Source organism: Bacillus rossius, chromosome 3 (assembly GCF_032445375.1).
Source record: "Bacillus rossius redtenbacheri isolate Brsri chromosome 3, Brsri_v3, whole genome shotgun sequence".
Classification (NCBI taxonomy): Eukaryota; Metazoa; Arthropoda; class Insecta; order Phasmatodea; family Bacillidae; genus Bacillus; species Bacillus rossius.
In genome coordinates this window covers 98,402,986-98,426,558 of record NC_086332.1, presented here as the reverse complement: position 1 = coordinate 98,426,558, position 23,573 = coordinate 98,402,986, and the positions used below count along the sequence as shown (strand labels likewise).

The 23,573-nt window shown below is 38.1% G+C and overlaps 1 protein-coding gene across 1 annotated transcript in view; it reads left to right on the top strand.

Moving 5' to 3' along the window:
* Positions 1-9,039, top strand: part of LOC134531347 (uncharacterized) — a 353,666-nt gene extending 344,627 nt beyond the window's left edge. The window contains exons 32-34 of the mRNA XM_063367045.1: positions 4,616-4,687; positions 8,588-8,936; positions 9,032-9,039. Of these exons, the coding sequence (XP_063223115.1) occupies positions 4,616-4,687; positions 8,588-8,936; positions 9,032-9,039 (429 nt within the window). The remainder of the gene's footprint in view (positions 1-4,615; positions 4,688-8,587; positions 8,937-9,031) is intronic.
* Positions 9,040-23,573: the final 14,534 nt, after the last annotated feature.

Sequence of the window (23,573 nt, the reverse complement as noted above, 5' to 3'; positions counted from 1 at the left end):
AATTGGTGCATATATATTATTTAATTGATGTTTTGTTCATGCATTTTTTTAAACCAGGAAAAGATAATAGAATAATCACCAAATTGACTTATTTTGTTTTATTATGCTTATCATGCCGCTGTTAACATTGGAAAGTTATTATGGGTACGATTTACAAATAACTTTAATTATTTGAGTTATGTGGATAACACAAAGCTTAAATGCAAGGGTAATAATCCGGGCAAATCAATAATAACTGCTAACACTATTTTGAAGTGATACAGCTGTTTTAATATAAATGTACTAACTAATAACATCCATAAGTTTTTATAAATATGACTGATCTATTTATAAAAGAAATTTACACTGTATAGACGATGATACATACCACTCCCAAACAGAACAGCAACATTGCATATTGTAAGAAACTATCCCAGCTATTTGTCCGGAGAAATTTAGGGTAAAACAGAAATCAGGATGACCAGGATAGAATTTCATCCCGCCTCCTCTGTAACTTAAGGTTAGTGTCTCTAGTGTCTCTAGTGTCTCACCTATCTCCATTTTAGAGTCTGCTGTGAGGACAAAATCAATAAAATTTCACTTTAATAACATAGTACTGAGGAGAGTATCAGTAATATCATGTTGTAGATTTACGAATACAGCTATAGAATATTTACAATACCTTCTTAAAGAATACTAAAGGTTTAAGTGAAGAAGCAAGTTTGAATCATAGTTTCTCAAATTTTGGTAGACATGGAGTAAAAGCATATTTATTTTGCACGTTCCACAAAAGTTTCTTAGTAAATATAGACTTTTGATTTGCACTACTTTAATAAAATATTTTGGTATCATTTCTCCATTACATTTCCTTGTTTAACGTGTTTAACGCTATTTTTTAAGTTTTGAAATGACTACTTTTAAAAAATGCGTAAGACTGCTAGCGAGAACTTAAAAATCAGAAAGAAGAATAGTTTTAAATTGTTTATTCTTCTTTAGCAGTTAGCACTGTCGCCAAAATAAGTACTTTCGAAATCTTCCCATGAACGCTTTGATATCATAATATTATTCTGCACGAAGAGGTAAAAAAAAAGTAAAAAGAGTATCCCCGGCGGGTAGACAACCTTGGACACATTGTACAATCAGTCTAGTTAGTATTTTCCCGCCAGGTTGACTTTTGGTTTCTTGGGGCGAAATATAGTTAAAAGATGTAACAATTAAAACACTATTATTACTGGGGGAAAATGTGACCGAGTCTTTCAATACTCGCTAGCTATGTGTAATATCTAACCTAGGTAACGATCAAATTAATGTGTTCATGTGTTGCAAATACACTTATAAAAAATAAGATAATCGGACAAAAAATTAAATGTAGAATTCTTTAAAATAATGTCGACACAATGACCGCACGACAGAGGATTTAAATTTTGGAAAGTCTAATCCCTGGACTATGGCTTCAGTAAGGATATCCACATAAGTCCCCGAACACTTGCTCAGAAGAGCCTTCATAAATATCTCAGGCGGGACTAAATTCAATTTGGAAACACGCTCAGCAGCGATACAGAAAGCCAATACGGACTAAGGCACATTAATTCCCAGGACTGGCAAGGGTTTCAGGCCCACAAAGAATAACTTCTGGTTAAAGGAATTAGCGGAAGATTCACTTACTTCAGGCGGGGCCCACGCCGGAGAACTCGCAGGCGGAACGTCACATGCCTCGCGAATAAACTGCACCAGACGCGCACGCATTTCCCGCACCGTGTCGGTCGGCAGCGACGAGAGACCATTCTCCTCTAAGTGCTGCACGAGCTCGGCGTGGTGGAGTCGATACACCCACGACACACCAGTGGAGTCCTTAATCATGAAACAGGAAAACAACACTGAACGCAATCACAAGTTGCAGCCCGGTGGACTCACGGGTTCGACCTGACTGCAAGCTATTAAGGTGAAAAAATGTAGTTATTTAGAGATGTAGGTATGTTGTTCTAAAACAGGATCAACCACTTTCGTAACCTTGTTTTTAAATTAATTAATAAATTTATGAGTATCAATACTTAACAAAATAACGTGAACCGTTATGATATGTACGCTGTACAGAAAAAATGTTACTGTAAAATACAAAACTATTAAAATACGACAATATCAAAAGGGCGGGCTGCGCAGGCCATAAAAAATGATTCCAAGAAACAATGATACAATTTAAACAAAATCAAGCAGGTAAGCCCTAACACGGTGGTTCGGTGCGGCCAGGGGAGGGATTACACAAGCCCGAAGACGATATTGGCTCGCGCAACGAATAATGCGAAAAACGTTAAACTGCAAACAAAAGAGTTTATTAAGGAACTGATAAAAGCTCCACGACAAAACAAGGCGGCCAATATCGGGGCGGTGTACACAAAAGGTACAGCAATTAATAAATTTATCAATACAAGAAATAAACATTACGTTCACCAGTAGCAATGCAAACCACATACAAAGACTGGCAGTACAGCGAGACACAAAGAGAAAGGCCCATATTAGGCCAAGTGGCTCAACAAACAACGTGGCTGAATAAGGTTACTTACACGACCGAAACAAATGTATGTGAAAAAGGTTCACGGCCACAAGGTGCAGGAAGAGTAACGTTACCGTATGCAAGTTACCGTCATCGCTGATGCTGACCAGTACAAACTGCTCCCCCGACCGCAACCGAACGACCCGAGACGAGAGCTCGCAGGCCCTTATAAGCACAATGGTAGAGGGCGCTGGAGCTGCGGTGGAATAAAACACTACAGGGGAAGGAGTGGGGATGCGGAGGGGAAATCTAACTATCGAAAGAGGAAGCGTGGAGGGGGAAACAAGGAAGGGAGGGGAAGGAATCGCTCAGCTTTACGGCGACGCTAGAAGCATATGCTTCAACTTCATGCCTCTACTTAATCAATTGACTTTACATTACATACAATACAAGGTTCTAAAAGTCTGTAATATTAAGTTTCAATTATTGTAAAACGTGCTTATAATTTTTAAACAACGGACAACATAACTTACATATCACAGATATATTATGTAATTAATATTATGTAATCATTTATGAAATAACTGGTTTCGTCTTTCGTTTTTCTCTCACTTTTCGGAACGTTAATGAATTGCTGCTAATGGAAGAGAATCCAAACAAAAAATTTATAAAATGAAGCAGATAAAAAAATATATTGGCCCTAGTACCTAAAGAAAGTTGGAATTTAGAGTACAGACTGCAGTTCAGCAAACCCATGAAATTATTTTTACCAGAGACTATTCTGATTGCTTGCCAATTATCTCTACATGGAGTGTTTGTGTGTCTCCTTCGACTGATTCGTCGACGAAATGTTAAGCCAAGCCTAGAAACGCGTGCAAGTTTTGTAGGTAGAGACCTGCATAATCATCGATATCTCCTCGTGTCAGGCTATACTTCACAAACGTGTGAATAATCAAGTCGGTGTTGTCTTCATCGTCATCAACCATCTCTCCGGGTCGCACACGGTTTGGTGTTTGTCGGGGAATTCCATTCTAATAATGCGCGATGTATTACGAAGGCCATTCAAGTGTAGAAACTGTTATAATATAGACTGTTGCACCTGATAAATTTAATCCTACGGGTCCTTCTTCACAGGGCAGCGCGGTGGTAAAATATTCCCCGAAATGGTTCAATGTTAAGGGGAATGTATATTTATTAGTGAGGCGGGATGATAAGTGCGACGCTAGCTGGTATTTCTAGTGCGCTATAGCCTCTAAGCATATGGCTCTGAACTGGCGTGCAGTCTCCTCGACGTCACAGGGAAACGGTGAAATTTGAAAGGTGACCGTAACCTTATACGGTGGAGAAATTAATTTAAAGGTGTATTGCAAATCCTTTAAGTGCTTTCAAGAATCTATGCCGGTTGTTTTACGCCTAAAAAATATTCCGAAAACACTCCTTTTTGCCAATTTCACTATTCTAAAAACAAAGTTTATAAAGTTAATCCGAAATCAAAAATTACTTTTCGGCCTTCAGCTAATTCTTAAATGCTTTTCGTAAACAGACCACACTCAGACATCTTGAGTAGTTTTTAACCCTCGTGGTTTTTTCTGAAGCTCTGCACACGGTATGTGCGCCTGGGCAGACGGCGCCCTTAAGTGATAGCGTATCCCGGTATGGTTTTTGCCAATTCAAAGTAGGTATTTTTTTGTAAATGAAAGAGATTAATTCATGTAACATCACAGATATTTTTTAATTTACATGAAAGCAACTCTATCACTTCAAGATAGTGTTCGCTGTAATACTGGGTTCGGATTCTTTCCCGGGCACTCCTGCTTTGTGTTGTCCCAGTACCTCCATTAGTTAAAGTTATTTGTCAACTTTTCCTTAATTGCTTTACAGGATTAACTGCGCATGTTGATAAGCATATTAAAATAAAATTATCCCCATTATTGAATACTTAGTATTATCTCTTAACTAATCAAACCAAGTGTCGTACAAAAGTGAGAGTATCTTTCTTGCAGTATTACAAGCTATTTCTTGACAACTGGTTGCCAATGGAAACTTTTGTGAAAGTACAGGGAAATATTTATTTCTGTGTGTGGTTTGCCACCGCACCTGAACTACGGAAATGCCTCGCCCCTGAGGTCGGAAGCATTGTTTCAGCGGGAGTCCGGTGGTGGAGCACCCTGGCGCTGCCATCGCCGGGCGAGCCAGCCCGTGGGCGGGGGAGCGGGGGTGAGTACTGAGCTGCTGGCCCTGAGATTACCCGGGAGTTTGTTCGTGGGTTGTCTCGCGCCCCGGGACTCTGAGACTGTGGACACTTCCCGGACACAGATTTAAAAAGAGTCTGAACTTTTACCAAATATTCCTTTTGATATCAAATCACAAGTAAGATGTCGTAAATGTAGATGGAATAATGTTTTTTTTCTAGCCATGGAAAAGATTATCTAATGTTCCACAATTTGAATATTTTCATGCGCACAGTTAATACTGGAAAGCTATTCAGAGATCTGTTTAAAATACCTCTAGCAAATGAAGGTACTGGGACAACACAAGGCATAAATTCCCGGGTAAGAATACGAACCCAGTAATACTGCGAACACTATTTGGCAGTGATACAGCTATTTTCGTTTAAATCTACAAGTGTACAAATATCTGCTATTTTACATGAATATGTCTGTTCCATTTACAAAACAAAAACTCAAACACATTGTATAAACATTTCCTTGGGCTTGACGACTACATGGAATGGCCTATACAATATTATTCAGCTTTGTGAATTGGCTTCAAGTATGAGAACCATCATGAATGCTTGAATAAAACATCAAATAAAAATAAAATTATGTGTAAATTTTTGTAAGAAATATTCAGTACTAGCCGAACCTGCCCGCTTTGCTGGACGTGAAATAAGGTAACTGCATTGAAGGCAAATTATTAAGTAATGACTGTTATACGCAAGACCCCATTAAAATTCGTATAGTAGTTGTGTAGAATACCGCGTACAAACAGACAGACAGAAAAAGAACTACTATTTTACTATAGTAGCTTAGGTAGATTATTCTTACATGTTCGCATCCATGCATCATATGAAAAATAAGTATGCATAGCCCTATACATATCTATAACCATACGTAGCTGCTGCCCACGACTTTTTCCGCATGGAATTTTGTATAATCTTGCACCATTTAGAAATTTCAACATTATAACATAACAGTTGATACAGTTGTAGTAGATTTCTTATGTTCACAAATGATAATTTTTCTCACCTCTATTTTAGTCTTTGCAATAAAAATATGTTACTACCTAAATTTTCGGTAAATATGTTTCTACTTTCAAATGTAATTTTGGGAAGACACTTCATAAAATTTCTTTGTAAACCACATTTACTGTTTTCCCGTCTTGAGCTAGAATGTAAAGATTGTCTGCATAACTGACCCGCGAGCAAGCCGCATACATCTGAGAAAAACAATCAGATCTTAAGTCTACACCAGCTGCCTTAAGGTTCTGACCCTGAGACTTTTTTATTGTCATCGCGAAACAAACTGCTATTGGAAACTTTGTGTGCTTGAACCCGAAAGGGAAGTTATTCGGGATGATCGGTATGCGTGGTATGAAAACAGTTTCACCTGAGCCACATCCAGTAAGAATCTCAGCTTCGATTATATTTCGTTGTAGAGCAGTTACTTTAAGTCGGGTTCCATTGCACAATTTTGGGGGAGTAAGGTTCCTCAGAAGCATTATTGGAACACCGACTTTGAGAACAATTTTGTGATCAGGAAGACCACTTGCAGTGAGAGAACTCAAAAACTCAACTGGATAATTACTGGCATCGTCCTGATTAAGGACGATGTTAAACGATGTGTAAACCAAATCAGCCCCATTCAATTCGTTTAAAATTTTTTCATTGATTGCAGCAGCTTGGTTATTTCTTGGAGTAAATATGGCACGTTCACATAACCACGTATGTTCCTGATGTTGTATGTTTGACATATCCCCGAATACCGAACGTATGAGTTCGTCTTCTGAAGATACGACTCTGCCAAGTATTTCTGGAAGCGTCACCTGACCGTGTTGCTAAGGGAGGGCACCTCCTCCAACTTTTAGTAGAACACCAGAAAATTCTTGCGCATGAAAATTACCACCCAGCTGTGCTCTCATGTTAATTGTTAATTGCAGTTTTTTTATTCGAGGCCAGAGGTAAGAATTCTTCAGTGATGCTTTGATTTCATCGGCTCTAGTCCCTCGACTTACAACTGGTAGAGTTTGCTGAAAATCTCCAGAAGAGAGTAGTGTGACATTCCCCATTGGCCTTTCATCGCGCCTAATGTCCCGTAGTGTCCTGTCCGCAGCTTCAACTGTTTTTTTTCGCCATCGTGCATTCATCCCAAACAATTAGCGAGCAATCTTGTAACACTTTTGCCATATCACAATTTCTTGTTATCGAACATGTTGGTGATTCATTTGTGTCTAATTCGATTGGAATTTTTAACATAGCATGAGCTGTTTTTCCACCAGGGAGTAAAGTAGCTGCAATTCCTGATGAAGCCACTGCCAGAGCAATCTTACCTTGTCGCCTGATCTCAGCGAGAATTGCTGTCGTCACGAAGGTTTTTCCAGTACCACCGGGGCCGTCCAAGAAAAATAGCTTCCCTTCATTATGAAGTACGCTTCGTATGACTGTTTGAAATATATCAATTTGTTCTAGATTGAAACGACCACACTGGTCATTTACTGTGGTGGTCAATGCTGCAGTATTGAAGCTAGTCTCAGCAACATATTCGCGATTGAGGCGTGGTTGATCGGGTAGAATTTAGGGAACAGGAAGGCCATATTCACTACGGAGTTGCCCCCAATCGAAAACACAATATCTTGAATGGAACAAAGGCAACTAATGATTGCTCTTTCGTCATTCGTATCAATTTCCTTGTCTGAATTGTGTTGTAGGAGGCGTATGAAGTTATTCTCAACATGTACTCGGCAGCTATGCAGATTTCAAGTTTTAAAACAAAAGATAAAACACTTAAACATAATGTTTTGGTTGTATCCAATTGGAAAAAAGATAATGTGTAACATTGGTGAATATTAAACAATGAAACCTACTTCACATACTCATTCCTTTCAGCTATTATTTGTTATCTTTGCTGGCATCTTGAAGAGATGGAAACCAACCCGAAAACTCACACAATAATAAAACACAAACTTGCAACCAACACACAACCTTACATATTGTAACAATTACCAGAAAAACACGCAACCACAACAAACAAAGATCCTGATATGAATAAAGGAAATAAATTTGTAATGATTCATAGATTGATTTTCAGTGAGAGAGACACCTATTGAATGTCTATAAAACTAACTTTTTTATGAGAGCAGAAATAAATCATGAAATCATTCAACGATAAAAGCTGTTTATTTAATAAAGCGGACGGGTTCGCCCCATGGAGAAAATTGACACGGCGAGACCTCGTGGACATAGAGAAATGACACACACTCACTATTTATGTGTCTATGAAACATGATTTTCTGCAAAAAGGGTATTGATAAATTGAAACAATAATGGCGACACTACAAACTGTCAGGATTTTATTTTTTCTTACTCTCTACTTAGTTCCTTACAATAGCAAAACTTAATGGTTTCTTATAATGATTATATTGTATGTCATAATATTAAGATTTCTTTTCTTTCCTTAAGCCGATTTTGATGAAATAAAGCTTATATTTCTTTCACTGCTACGCTCAAGTTAACTCGAAAACCCCATTGAAATTCGTACAGTAATTTCGTAGAACACCGCGTACAACCAGCCAGACACACATAAAAAAACTACTGTTTTATTATAGTTAGATAGATTATCTAGAAAAAAATGTATTTCATGTATGCAAAAATAACCATAGTCATGTGTTGAACATGGTTGCAATACATTTTTTGTAGCATTACAAAGTATTTCTGGTTTCCAAATGAATATTTTGCATTAGTCCAGAAAAGTTTTTTTCCCTATTTCCTTTTGTTACTTTAGTTCACACATTGGTGTGGCACAAAATAAGATGTGCTCACCGGCAATGTTTTCCCACTACGTTAACCAGGTCATTAAGACCTGAGTCAGTGGTGTTGATGAAGCGTGTCTTCTGTTGCAGATGGTGTACGTGCTGGTTGGTTTGGTCAGCCTCCCTCTGCTGGTCACCGTGCTATGGCTGCTGCGCCAGTTGTGGCGCATGCTGGCCTCCTGCGCAGGCCGGGGCTGCCCCGCCACAGCGCGCTGCGCCAGTCGGCCCGACCATGGCCTGGAGGAGGTCGTGATCATACCCGCCGACCACCAGTTGCACAGCTCAGTTCCTCAGGGCGTGCCGTCTTCTAGCAGTGCCCTGCTGCGTGATGGGCCACTAGCATCTTCCCAACAACAACACCAGTTCTCACCTGTTTCTCCGATGGAAGAGATGTTGCTTGCGTCGACTCGTGAACAGATGCAGAGTGCATCAACACCTGGTGACGCACAACTGGTGACCTGCCACCACCAAATGCTCTTGTATTCAACGGCTCCTCAAGTGGAATGCGTTAAGGGGTTATTCGCTGATTACCAGTCTCCTAGCCGTCACATAGAAGAGACGGAAGTAAAGGCCACATGCGACCAGGATCAAGAGGTGCTTTCACCTCCGAAGCCTGATTTGGAAGCGTTTACTATCCTTGATGCCTTCGCTCCTTCCGATGCTGACAGTGACAACACACAGTATACCCAGGAGTTACGGGTGAGTATAATAATAACTATAAATATCACGAGGATGAAACCAATGGCAAGGTAAACATTCTCAATGTACTTAGGAGTTAATCATAATAGATTTAACAAACTAAAATATACGCTTTCATTTAAAACCAACTAAAAAAAAAAATAAAATAAATTTTAATAAATTTGTGTTAAGAATAGTGTAAATAAAAAAAATAATTTTATTGCAAAAAAATCATGGGGTGCATGGTGTCATTAGTTATAAATATTTTATTGACAGATATGAGTAGAAGAATTACTATTTGATAATATCTTACATAGCACCCTACGTTTTTTTGCTATAAATAAGATATTTTTCTTATTTACACTATTCTTAACTCAAATTTATTAAAATAGATTTTCTGTTTTTTGGTGGGATATTCTATAAAAGAAAATATTTTATTTTTTATGCTATTGTTATTTTTCATTTTTTAGTTGGATTTTCTATAAAATCGTACTTTTTAGTTTTTTTTTTAACTATTATTTATTTTAACATTTTTTGTTGCTTTTCTTTATTACATCAATTTACTATTAAAGTGGGTTTGAGCAAATATTTGCTGCTTTTTAAATATATATTCGATATAGCGTGTTGAAGAACTATAGTACACAATATTTTCAATATCCTGATATAAAAATCAATGATTTTAAATAAAATCGGGAAGTCATTCATGTATAAGTCTAAGTAGGGCCTAGGTAACTTATCCGAGAAATGAGCAATTTGGGCGCCTGCTGCCTCCCTTGGATGAGATAGATGGTTCTCAGGTACCCTCTCCGAAAATTTCATCTTAATCTATGTCGGTAACTTATCCGAGAAATAGTTGATCGGCACACCTGGGTGTGTCCCTTCTTGGTCTTGGCGCAAAGACACTACCAGTTTAAGAAAAAAATCGCTAATCCTGATCATCCTAGTAAGGATAACGGGTCTAACTGTTCAAAATATAGAATTGTCATCGGTCCTTGATAAGTATGCCAAATTTCAAGTTAATCCGAAGTTTTGAAGAAGGACAAAATCATGTTCAAAGTTTCCGTTACATACTAACATACATACGTATGAAGCTAATAAAAGCTTATCAAAAAAGAACCAACAGTTGCCTGACATCCCTGGATGTAGAATGGAATGATTAATATCCTTTGGACGCTGTGGTTGGAGAATATTAAGAAGATATTGTCGGCTAACGACAATGTGCCCCACATTTGCACTTTCGATGAACCTAGATCCGATTCCTCTAAACTGTATGAAAAGTTTGTACTCTTAAATAAAATATTATTGGCGAGGAGTCTCAGGAGACATTTACCCTGATGATGAGTGCTGAAATATCAATCGAAACGTTGGTGAACTCTTCACTTTTAACATAGCCAAAGTGTACGAAATAATTCTAGTTTTGTTGTAATTTTTAGAAGGGAATATATACTTGACCCAACAAACTGTTTCGTAAATTCGACTGTTTATATCAAACAAAGTTTTTTTTTTGTCAGTGAGAGTACTTGAAATATCTGATCGCTACACTTCCATATTCTCGAAGTGAGTTTGGTGTAACGAGGAATACAGCCAGAAATACCAACCAGGAATATTTTTAGCAAAGCATGGGAACTGAAGATGATAACACCACTTGTTTATCACTAACGCAATCCACGTCAGACCTCCAAAAGATCAAATTTGGCAGCTCTATTATGTTGTCATCCAGGTCTCACTATCCTTAGCCTTTCATACCCTGGTTTTGGATCCTAAGTTAGTCGGATAACTGCGCGCGGAAGCGATAATCATTAATTATCGTCTGCCGCAAGGCGCCAAACAGAGCTGCGTTATTTCTTTTTTGTTAGTACGTAGAGAAAGTGGTATTCCACATGTTAGTTTTACTGCGTGGTTGATTTCAGAATACTGGTTCATGTTAACAAAGTTTATTTTGTAAAAACTACTAGTATTTATAGTCTTTCTGCTAATGACTGGGCCAATGAAAATCAGTACCTGTACAATTGACAGTTGTGTTTACATTTATTTTGGTTATTTTGGTTCTTCCCTCGTCAACAAAGTGGTCATTGCAAGCAGACAAACACAATGCAAGTCAGGGAAGGAGGGGAAAGTAATCGGCATTGGCCTATAGTAAAAAAAACAATTCTAGGATTTGTTTCGAGTGATTTTAGGAAAACTTGTAAAATCTAAATTAGAATTTATGTTTTAGTATTTAAAACCGATTACTCCAGAAAGCGAGTCTATTTTTTTACCTTAGTTACTCTTTCCTCGGTACTACTTTTGATAGAACGTTACGAATTTGAAAAAAAGGCACTCTGTTAAAAAATTATTCCAACCCGGGGATTAAGAAGAAGCTACAGAAATTTTGTCAAATTACTTGGCCCGTAAGATTTCTGTAAAACTAAGCTGTCTTTAATCATTTTCGCGATATATCATACTAACTCATCACTTGCAAGCAGTATCAGGTGACATTGTTTTGCTTATGCTTGTCACACTGAAGTAATTCTAGTCAGGTAAATTTCACGCACTAAAACGTAACTTAAATGGTATTCATTGTGGTCCACTCAGCTTATTTTCCGGATGTAAAGCCAATTATTATTTTTACTTGTGATAATGCTTGAAGTGACATGACTATAAAAACAATGGTTCGAATGTTATTTAATATTTTAATATGCTTTGTTTACCAAGTCAAGACACTGCTGTGTCTAGTGCTGTAGCTTGGTTTACGGGTCGAATCTAAAACAAGTGATAAGTAGAAGAATATATATGTTTTAGGCGTTAAGTTAAATTATATCCCCATTTAGTTTGTTATTACACACATCAATGTTATTAAATTACAGATATAACAGGAAAATAGTGATTGTAGCCATCAGAATAAATTCAAGAGCATTTTATTGATTCACACTAAAACTATCACAAACCTGAGGCATAAACTTACTGCTAGCTTTTCGTGACTCACGAATCAGTTATCGGTTTTTCTCAACTAAGTAAAGCCCATTATAATGTATAATTTCAGTAACAGTTTTGTATTCATAGTGCAATTTATGTATGTGTGTTTCAGAAAATCAGCTTTAAGAAATCAACCTTTTCAGCAGTTCTGACAGCCAGCCTCTCTGGCCTTAGGTTACTGCAAGGACGAAGTGCGTTTTAGCTTCTATTACGCCCTATTGGCTCCATGTCATCACTCAACGACGAAATATCCATCTTACCTATCTGAGAGAAGTGGGGGAGGTGTTTAAAGCTTACCCTCCCGAACACCGACAAGAATCGCCATTTTCTCAAAGGGAAGAGACCGTTGATAATTATTCTCCTGAAAAACTGGTAGTCGACATATCGTTTCCGAGGAAAGAGGTATGTGAGACCTATCTCCCCGAGCAGCTGCGTGAGTCACTATCATCGCCAAGAGAAGAGGCCTTAGAAAATTATCCTACAGAGTAGCTGCAAAATTCACCATCATCTTTGAGGAAAGAGGCCTTAGAAAATTATCCTACTGAGCAGCTGCAATATTCACCATCACCTTTAAGGGAAGAGGTCTGCGAGACTTATCCTATTGAACAGCTCCAAGCATCAACATCATCTTCGAGGGAAAGGGCTCTTGATGCTTATCCTCCCGAGCAGCTACAAGATTCACCACCATCTTCGATGGAAGATGTCTATGATACACATCCTCCCAAGCTGCATGAAGCACCATTATCTCCATGGGAAGAGACTTTTAATGCTTATCCTCCCGAGCAGCTGCAAGAGTTTCCATTCCCTTTGAAGGAAGAGGTCTACGAAACATATCCTCCAGAGCAGCTGCATGAGTCATCATCATCTCTGCAGGATGAGGCCTTTGAGAAGTATCCTTCTGAATACCTACATGTATCGACATTGTCTGCGAAGAAAGAGGTCTTTGTTCGCGTGCGTGTTTGCGAACCGCTGCAATCATCAACATCATTTCCGAGGGAAGATGTTAATGAGACTCATTCTTCCGAAAAGCTGCAAGTGGTTTCACCACACATGAGAACCAAGAGTTCTGGTACCTTTACCTACTACAAGCTACAACTACCACCGTTTCCTCCACAACAAGTTCCTTTGAAAGAAGAGCTGTATGAAACGTTTCCTCCTTTGGAAGCTGATATTGTCACAACACCTTCAGAATAAAGAGTAATTTTTGCGATAAACCAATGACCGTGTTTCTATCACCCCATAATGACAAATGTTTTTAGACCATTTCCTAGACCAAAATTCAAATGTTATCTTGTTTCCCATGGGTGAGTGGTAATAGTACCACTGACAAGCATACATTCAAAAGAAGCAATTTTGGGTCACATTAGCCATTCGTCAACAGAATGGTTACGGTGAGCATTAGAACATCAGCGTACAATGTACAACAATTCAAAAGGAACATAACGACAGCTTCGATGCTAAACCGATTGATATAATGATTCTGTAGAACTTAATTTCCGCTGTGATCTATGAGTCGAATAGGGGACTAATGCATGCCAAAAAGGATAATTTCTTCGTGATCTCAAATCTAAATGTTCTAAATGTCTTACAAATAATAATCATTTATTTTCTTTAGGTAACAAAAAACATGCGCATCCTGGTTAACATTCAGATAATGCCAAAGAAAGGATCTTTACGCCACCCATTCATATGTTTAGAGACATCCTGGGCCTGATAAATGACTTGAAAGAGGCATTATTTTAAAACATATTCTAGCTTTATAGATTTCCGTTTATTTTACAGTGCTCACATATGTGTAGCTAACATTCTCAAAATATCATTTCCAAATAAGAAGCTGTTTTAAACTACTAAATATCAGTGAAATTTCACTTATTTATAGTAAATTAATTTACCTTATTTGCTGTTTTTAACAGTTTTTTAAGATTCCACTTTTACTTTTAAAAGCGTGAAATAAATCTAAATAAAAATACCCTTGTAAAATAACCTAAGCTTACTGTCCGAAACTATGTCACATCAAAGTACTATAAGAATTATTCGTGCATTTGATTTAGAATTATAAATAGCGTGGAAACAAATTTGCTAAAGAACATAAAAGAAAGATCAACCAAAAATATATGCTAACTAGCTCATCAGGATATAGCTGATATCGCCATTGTGATTTAAATGTTTTACATGACGGGAAGAATGATGTTTCTTTAAACGTGAAGTGTTTGAAACACGTTAGTAATGTCAAATCAGCCGAGAAAAAAATCAACAGTTTATTTTCTACGAGCCATACCAGTACCACGGTTGTGATTCAAGTGTAATGCTATTTCACCAGTTTTTTTAATAGAACATAACAGTTCGATTAGTTTAGCAGATCACACTGATAATTTGTTCCCGAAAATATTTCTGACTTCAGACAGAAAAAAAGTATACTTGCGGATCCAAAAAAAAAAGGCCTGCTATATTCAAATAAATGGCATCGGGAAGCAATAAACGGCAATTTCTCAAAAACCAGTAAGAATTTAGAAACGCTGTTTGCAGGGTAAATATAAGAATGTCTATAGAGTTCTCAAGAAGTATTTTCGCATTTTTATTTTATTTATGGATAAGCCGTGACGTAAGAATATTAATATAGATTTGAACAATATAGACTCCACATACTTTTTTTTGGTTGAACTTGTGTACATGCATGTGACGTTTTTTAAATAATATTAATTGTAATCAAAATTAAAGTATCATATCTCTTGGTAAATTCACCTATATTTGAATCGATTAGCCCTTGTTTTCTTAGGTTTTGTTTTTTAAAGTATACTTTAATTAGTTCTTCAGTTATTAAGTATATTTTTACAGATATGCATCCATTAAACAATTGATGTGTTAAGAATGTTGCTTTATTTATGGTCCGTGTTTAAATAACATTGTTTGGAACATCGCGTATGATTTACGCAAAAATTTTGATTTTAGTAGTATATAATAGTATTTACTAGATCAGGCCTCAGGCGGTGGTGCTTGGTGCCGACCGCCATCTTGGATTGTGACGTCACGGCGGCCATCTTGAATTGTGACATCACGGCGGCCATCTTGGATAAGCATAACGTGACACTTTTTCGTGCGTGCAGCCGGCGTAACGGGACACAGCGTAACGGGAAACAGCGTAACGGGACAAGTAGATCACGGCGGCCATTTTGGATCCGCCATCTTGGATCCGCCATTTAGGATGACGTAATTGTGTGTTCTAGAAAATTCCGGTGATGTGTTTTCAGCCATATTGGATGATGACGTCACCGTTGCAATTTTCGTTACGGCCGCCATCTTGAAAATCTTTAATTATTATCCGATTTTAATGAAAAAAATTCCAAAATTCATCAAAAAATTAACTTATTCGAATTCTGATTGATTATATCGATCATCGTCCTCGGTTCGAACCCGGTGAGTGCAAAAAAACTAAAAATGGCGACAGGATCCTTCCTCAATGGTGGATGCAGGCAGACTGACTCCTACCACTTTTTTTTCAAAGCATATAAATCATCACCTAGTATGACGACATGTCCGCCATCTTTTCTCCGTCCGCTGGAGATCACCATCTTATTTTCGTCCGCTAGAGTGTGCTGATACCATGTTAGTATAATTATCTGGTCAACACACCTTACACCTTGACATTGACCTTGACCTTGAACTTTGACCTTGACCTTAAAATTTAACCTTGACCTTGAACTTTGACCTTGACCTTCAACTTTGACCTTGACCTTGAAATTTGACATTGACCTTGAAATTTGACCTTGACCTTGAAATTTGACCTTGACCTTGAAATTTGACCTAAACCTTGAAATTTGACCTTGACCTTGACCTTGAAATTTGACTTGACCTTGAAATTTGACCCTGACCTTGAAATTTGACTTTGACCTTGAAATTAGACTTTGTCCTTGAAATTTGACTTTGTCCTTGTCGACCATCATGGATCCGAAATTTTATGTTCAGTACAGGCTACCAGGAGCTACCACCTGCTGGAGTACGCCATCTTGTGTGTGTACTTGTATTATAGAGTACATTTCCATCTGGATAATTTTATTCTAACCCGCTACAGTGCAGTAATCATTTATTACGGAGGTGCCCCCCCGCCATCTTGAAATTCGGCCGCCATCTTGAAATCATGTAATAATGTAGCTAGAAAAGCGGGAAAAATTCCAAAATTCATTAAATAAATCACTCATTAACTTACATATCGATTCGATCCGCTCCAGTCCTTGGTTCGATCCTCGATCGATGCAATAATGTTTAATTTTATGAAAAAAATAATAATTCCAATAAACCATGTTCAACATTCTTAAAGAGACTTTAAATCATCTACTACCATCATCCTATCAGACAGCAAGACCACCATATTGGAAATTCGTAATTGTAATGCTAGAGATTCGGGAAAAAGTTAAAAATTCATTAAATAAATTTGTAATCCATATAATGATTGATTGGATCAACTAATGTCCTTGGTTCGATACCTGGACGATACAAAACAACTTTAATATTTTAAAAAAAGTACCACTAAAGTGGCAGGTTTGAGAAAATAAAATACACCACAAGTTCCTTTAAAAAAACTTTTATTACATACATACTACACTACTACATGTACAAAAAAATACACAGACAAATTACTAAAGCCTTTTGGATTCCTCGATTCAAACAGTCTTCTTATTGTACGGACTAAGCCTTTTACATGACTTTAAATGTCTATCCGATCCGGTCATCACCGCAGCCAGAGACGGACTGAAGTTCATATCACTTATATAGTCTCATTAGCCGGTACAACACATGAGTCAAATCAATAACCATGTTCATTATAGGTCTCGGAGCATTTTTTATAATGACGTGAAATTAGTTTATTGCACTTATTGCACTGAAATTGTATTCTTTGAACATTATTAGAACAACCGCTTCTTTCATGTCTGCGAGCATTTGAGGTGATAGTAAATGATGCACCACAGTATTTGCACTGATGCGAAGTACGCTCTTCATTAATTGAAGTATTCAATGCTGATGAAACTTCAGCTGATAGTGGAACAGCACATGTCGAAGTCTCCTTTAGTGTTGTCAGAGGCGTTGCCAACGGGATCTGCTCCAACATCGTCGGCGCTGACGTCATGGTTCCCGTAGTCGATCTACATCCTCCATCGAGTTCGACGTTAAAGTCGGTAAAGATGCCATCGAAGTCTCAAGAACAGGCAATTACACGACTTATGCACCAGAAGAAACAAACTAGGTGATCCGTACACCGACGACGTCAGTAACAAACTAAGCATCCTGTTGTCTAGAGCTCGCTTATATATACATGCACCGTATGGAACAATACGCTAGTCAAATCAAGAACCATTTACAATAATACTAGAGTCAAAACAACATTAAAAATAGAAGGACCATCAACGAAAAGGCAGCACATTTGGAAGCACCGACAACGAAAAGGCAGCACATTTGGAAGCACCGACAACGAAAAGGCAGCACATTTGGAAGCACCGACAACGAAATGGCAGCACATTTGGAAGCACCGACAACGTAAAGGCAGCACATTTGGAAGCACCGACAACGTAAAGGCAGCACATTTGGAAGCAACGACAACGAAAAGGCAGCACATTTGGAAGCACCGACAACGAAAAGGCAGCACATTTGGAAGCACCGACAACGAAAAGGCAGCACATTTGGAAGCACCGACAACGAAAAGGCAGCACATTTGGAAGCACCGACAACGTAAAGGCAGCACATTTGGAAGCACCGACAATTTAAAGGCAGCACATTTGGAAGCACCGACAACGAAAAGGCAGCACATTTGGAAGCACCGACAACGTAAAGGAAGCACATTTGGAAGCACCGACAACGAAAAGGCAGCACATTTGGAAGCACCGACAACGAAAAGGCAGCACATTTGGAAGCACCGACTACGAAAAGGCAGCACATTTGGAAGCACCGATAACGAAAAGGCAGCACATTTGGAAGCACCGACAACGAAAAGTCAGCACATTTGGAAGCACCGACAACGAAAAGGCAGCACATTTGGAAGCACCGACTACGAAAAGGCAGAACATTTGGAAGCACCGACAACGAAAAGGAAGCACATTTGGAAGCACCGACAACGTAAAGGCAGCACATTTGGAAGCACCGACAACGAAAAGGCAGCACATTTGGAAGCACCGACAACGAAAAGGCAGCACATTTGGAAGCACCGACAACAAAAAAGCAGCACATTTGGAAGCACCGCCAACGAAAAGGCAGCACATTTTGGATGCATCATCGAATAAGGAAGCACATATTTGGAAGCTCCATCAACTAAAAAAGGCAAAAAGGAAGCACAAGTTACGAGATCTAAGTCTTAGTAAGAAATCATAATACAAGAAATAAAAACATTACATTCTTATAATTTAAATTATTTATTTTATTGCTTTACATTATACAAATGCAAGTAAAACAAGTCAATATTGTATGTAGCCAGCATTCCTCAGTTCCTTGAGTATGAAGGATATTTCTTTGATGCACGAATAGTTTCCTGCACAAAGCGAACGATGTAGAAGTCTTAGCCGGTCAACCAATATGTTTGGATCTTTCCATGATGTGTAATCATTCTCTTCTACCACCATCTTCCTTGCACCTTTATAATAAATATTATGATCTCTGGTGTCTTCCGTTTTACCACCAACCTCAGGGTAACTTTCATGTTTGAGACGGTGATCATCACAAGCTTGATCAGATTTATTTAATATATCACGTCGTTTCCATCGTTTCGGTCTCAGGACACCGCCACATTCTTCGATCTTGGCAGCTTTAGGTGCTTCATCATAGTCTATGTCTTTGTCAACAGCCTCAGAGTCACTGTAACAATCACCGTAGAAGGAATCGTCTTCACCCAATTTACCGTAATAATTCGATGTTGATGATGTTGAAGTGTCTTCATCGTCTTCATGCTTCCTTTTTAGGAGTCCATCATTTTTACAAAGTAGGAAAGATCTACTTGAATTCGGCTGGAATATATTCTCACTTTTCACGTTAAGGATTCTTCCATTGTCTTCATTCTTCCGTAAATCATCAACCTTCTTCAATTTAAGTTCTTTGTCGAGATCGGAAGAGCCAAGAAAATTATTGTCGTAATGCAGATCACTCTTCCTTAGGCTAGTAGATTCATCGTTGTCCTCTAGCTTGTACGCGGGCTTGGCGCTACAAGTTCTGCCATGTCTTTTTAGGCTCTCTCTCCGCGTAAACGACTTGCTACATCGAACACAACTTATCATATTGCGCAGTGGATTTTTAACACAGTCATTCTTCTCGTGTTGTCTTTTATTCTTTCTCAAGATAAACTCTTTACTGCAAAACTTACACCTATGTTCTTTAGATACAGCGTCAGATCCCAAATCGGAATTCATATTAGTTACTGAGACTAATGCCAGATACCAATTGAATGTTTTAAATTAGATTCAATACTTAAATAGAAATTTTTTCATATTTCATCAGCGAGAATTAATATATCTCATGCAAAAGTACTTTATGCATGTAGTTCTGCTTTTCAACAACAGATGACGCCACATGTTGCTTGCAGGTAAATAATATTTAGTTATTTTATGCGGGATGCGGGATGCTCACTAACGATCGCAAAAGAAGGATGGCTTCGTTAGACTCCAAGGAAAAGGAAGTTCGTCTTGCATGTTGGTGCTCCACATATGTCTCATGGCGTAATATTAATTTGACTGAGTAATGATATTTGTTAATTCCACCTGATAAAAATATTGCAAGTTTTGATTTAGTAGCAGAAATTATCGAATTAAATGTAACTCCAAATCAAATGTCATGTCTCATTAGAACAAAAAAAATCCATGCAGAGAGCGGTTTCTCAGAATAGTCAGAAACACTTGAAGAAACCACAAGAATGATTGCAAGAACACGGGAAAAACCATCAAAATATTGTCAAGAATAATCAGGAGCACACTGAGAAAACCACTATAATATTAACAATAATAATCGGAAGCACACGGAGAAAACCATCATAATATTGACCAGATTAATCGGAAGCACACAGAGAAAACCACCACATGTTGTTTTGATATCATAAAATTACAAGCCAGAAATTTATGCATTTTTTTTTTAATTTTTTATTAATTTTTTTTTATTTTTAAATATTTTTCTTGTCATTTTATGATATCAAAGAAAACATGTGGTGGTTTTCTCTGTGTGCTTCCGATTAATCTGGTCAATATTATGATGGTTTTCTCCGTGTGCTTCCGATTATTATTGTTAATATTATAGTGGTTTTCTCAGTGTGCTCCTGATTATTCTTGACAATATTTTGATGGTTTTTCCCGTGTTCTTGCAATCATTCTTGTGGTTTCTTCAAGTGTTTCTGACTATTCTGAGAAACCGCTCTCTGCATGGATTTTTTTTGTTCTAATGAGACATGACATTTGATTTGGAGTTACATTTAATTCGATAATTTCTGCTACTAAATCAAAACTTGCAATATTTTTATCAGGTGGAATTAACAAATATCATTACTCAGTCAAATTAATATTACGCCATGAGACATCTGTGGAGCACCAACATGCAAGACGAACTTCCTTTTCCTTGGAGTCTAACGAAGCCATCCTTCTTTTGCGATCGTTAGTGAGCATCCCGCATCCCGCATAAAATAACTAAATATTATTTACCTGCAAGCAACATGTGGCGTCATCTGTTGTTGAAAAGCAGAACTACATGCATAAAGTACTTTTGCATGAGATATATTAATTCTCGCTGATGAAATATGAAAAAATTTCTATTTAAGTATTGAATCTAATTTAAAACATTCAATTGGTATCTAGCATTAGTCTCAGTAACTAATATGAATTCCGATTTGGGATCTGACGCTGTATCGAAAGAACATAGGTGTAAGTTTTGCAGTAAAGAGTTTATCTTGAGAAAGAATAAAAGACAACACGAGAAGAATGACTGTGTTAAAAATCCACTGCGCAATATGATAAGTTGTGTTCGATGTAGCAAGTCGTTTACGCGGAGAGAGAGCCTAAAAAGACATGGCAGAACTTGTAGCGCCAAGCCCGCGTACAAGCTAGAGGACAACGATGAATCTACTAGCCTAAGGAAGAGTGATCTGCATTACGACAATAATTTTCTTGGCTCTTCCGATCTCGACAAAGAACTTAAATTGAAGAAGGTTGATGATTTACGGAAGAATGAAGACAATGGAAGAATCCTTAACGTGAAAAGTGAGAATATATTCCAGCCGAATTCAAGTAGATCTTTCCTACTTTGTAAAAATGATGGACTCCTAAAAAGGAAGCATGAAGACGATGAAGACACTTCAACATCATCAACATCGAATTATTACGGTAAATTGGGTGAAGACGATTCCTTCTACGGTGATTGTTACAGTGACTCTGAGGCTGTTGACAAAGACATAGACTATGATGAAGCACTTAAAGCTGCCAAGATCGAAGAATGTGGCGGTGTCCTGAGACCGAAACGATGGAAACGACGTGATATATTAAATAAATCTGATCAAGCTTGTGATGATCACCGTCTCAAACATGAAAGTTACCCTAAGGTTGGTGGTAAAACGGAAGACACCAGAGATCATAATATTTATTATAAAGGTGCAAGGAAGATGGTGGTAGAAGAGAATGATTACACATCATAGAAAGATCCAAACATATTGGTTGACCGGCTAAGACTTCTACATCGTTCGCTTTGTGCAGGAAACTATTCGTGCATCAAAGAAATATCCTTCATACTCAAGGAACTGAGGAATGCTGGCTACATACAATATTGACTTGTTTTACTTGCATTTGTATAATGTAAAGCAATAAAATAAATAATTTAAATTATAATAATGTAATGTTTTTATTTCTTGTATTATGATTTCTTACTAAGACTTATATCTCGTAACTTGTGCTTCCTTTTTGCCTTTTTTAGTTGATGGAGCTTCCAAATATGTGCTTCCTTATTCGATGATGCATCCAAAATGTGCTGCCTTTTCGTTGGCGGTGCTTCCAAATGTGCTGCCTTTTCGTTGTCGGTGCTTCCAAATGTGCTGCCTTTTCGTTGTCGGTGCTTCCAAATGTGCTGCCTTTTCTTTGTCGGTGCTTCCAAATGTGCTGCCTTTACGTTGTCGGTGCTTCCAAATGTGCTTCCTTTTCGTTGTCGGAGCTTCCAAATGTTTTGCCTTTTCGTAGTCGGTGCTTCCAAATGTGCTGCCTTTACGTTGTCGGTGCTTCCAAATGTGCTGCCTTTTCGTTGTCGGTGCTTCCAAATGTGCTGCCTTTTCGTTGTCGGTGCTTCCAAATGTGCTGCCTTTTCGTAGTCGGTGCTTCCAAATGTGCTGCCTTTTGTTGTCGGTGCTTCCAAATGTGCTGCCTTTTCGTTGTCGGTGCTTCCAAATGTGCTGCCTTTACGTTGTCGGTGCTTCCAAATGTGCTGCCTTTTCATTGTCGGTGCTTCCAAATGTGCTGCCTTTACGTTGTCGGTGCTTCCAAATGTGCTGCCTTTACGTTGTCGGTGCTTCCAAATGTGCTGCCATTTCGTTGTCGGTGCTTCCAAATGTGCTGCCTTTTCGTTGTCGGTGCTTCCAAATGTGCTGCCTTTTCGTTGTCGGTGCTTCCAAATGTGCTGCCTTTTCGTTGATGGTCCTTCTATTTTTAATGTTGTTTTGACTCTAGTATTATTGTAAATGGTTCTTGATTTGACTAGCGTATTGTTCCATACGGTGCATGTATATATAAGCGAGCTCTAGACAACAGGATGCTTAGTTTGTTACTGACGTCGTCGGTGTACGGATCACCTAGTTTGTTTCTTCTGGTGCATAAGTCGTGTAATTGCCTGTTCTTGAGACTTCGATGGCATCTTTACCGACTTTAACGTCGAACTCGATGGAGGATGTAGAATCGACTACGGGAACCATGACGTCAGCGCCGACGATGTTGGAGCAGATCCCGTTGGCAACGCCTCTGACAACACTAAAGGAGACTTCGACATGTGCTGTTCCACCATCAGCTGAAGTTTCATCAGCATTGAATACTTCAATTAATGAAGAGCGTACTTCGCATCAGTGCAAATACTGTGGTGCATCATTTACTATCACCTCAAATGCTCGCAGACATGAAAGAAGCGGTTGTTCTAATAATGTTCAAAGAATACAATTTCAGTGCAATAAGTGCAATAAACTAATTTCACGTCATTATAAAAAATGCTCCGAGACCTATAATGAACATGGTTATTGATTTGACTCATGTGTTTTACCGGCTAATGAGACTATATAAGTGATATGAACTTCAGTCCGTCTCTGGCTGCGGTGATGACCGGATCGGATAGACATTTAAAGTCATGTAAAAGGCTTAGTCCGTACAATAAGAAGACTGTTTGAATCGAGGAATCCAAAAGGCTTTAGTAATTTGTCTGTGTATTTTTTTGTACATGTAGTAGTGTAGTATGTATGTAA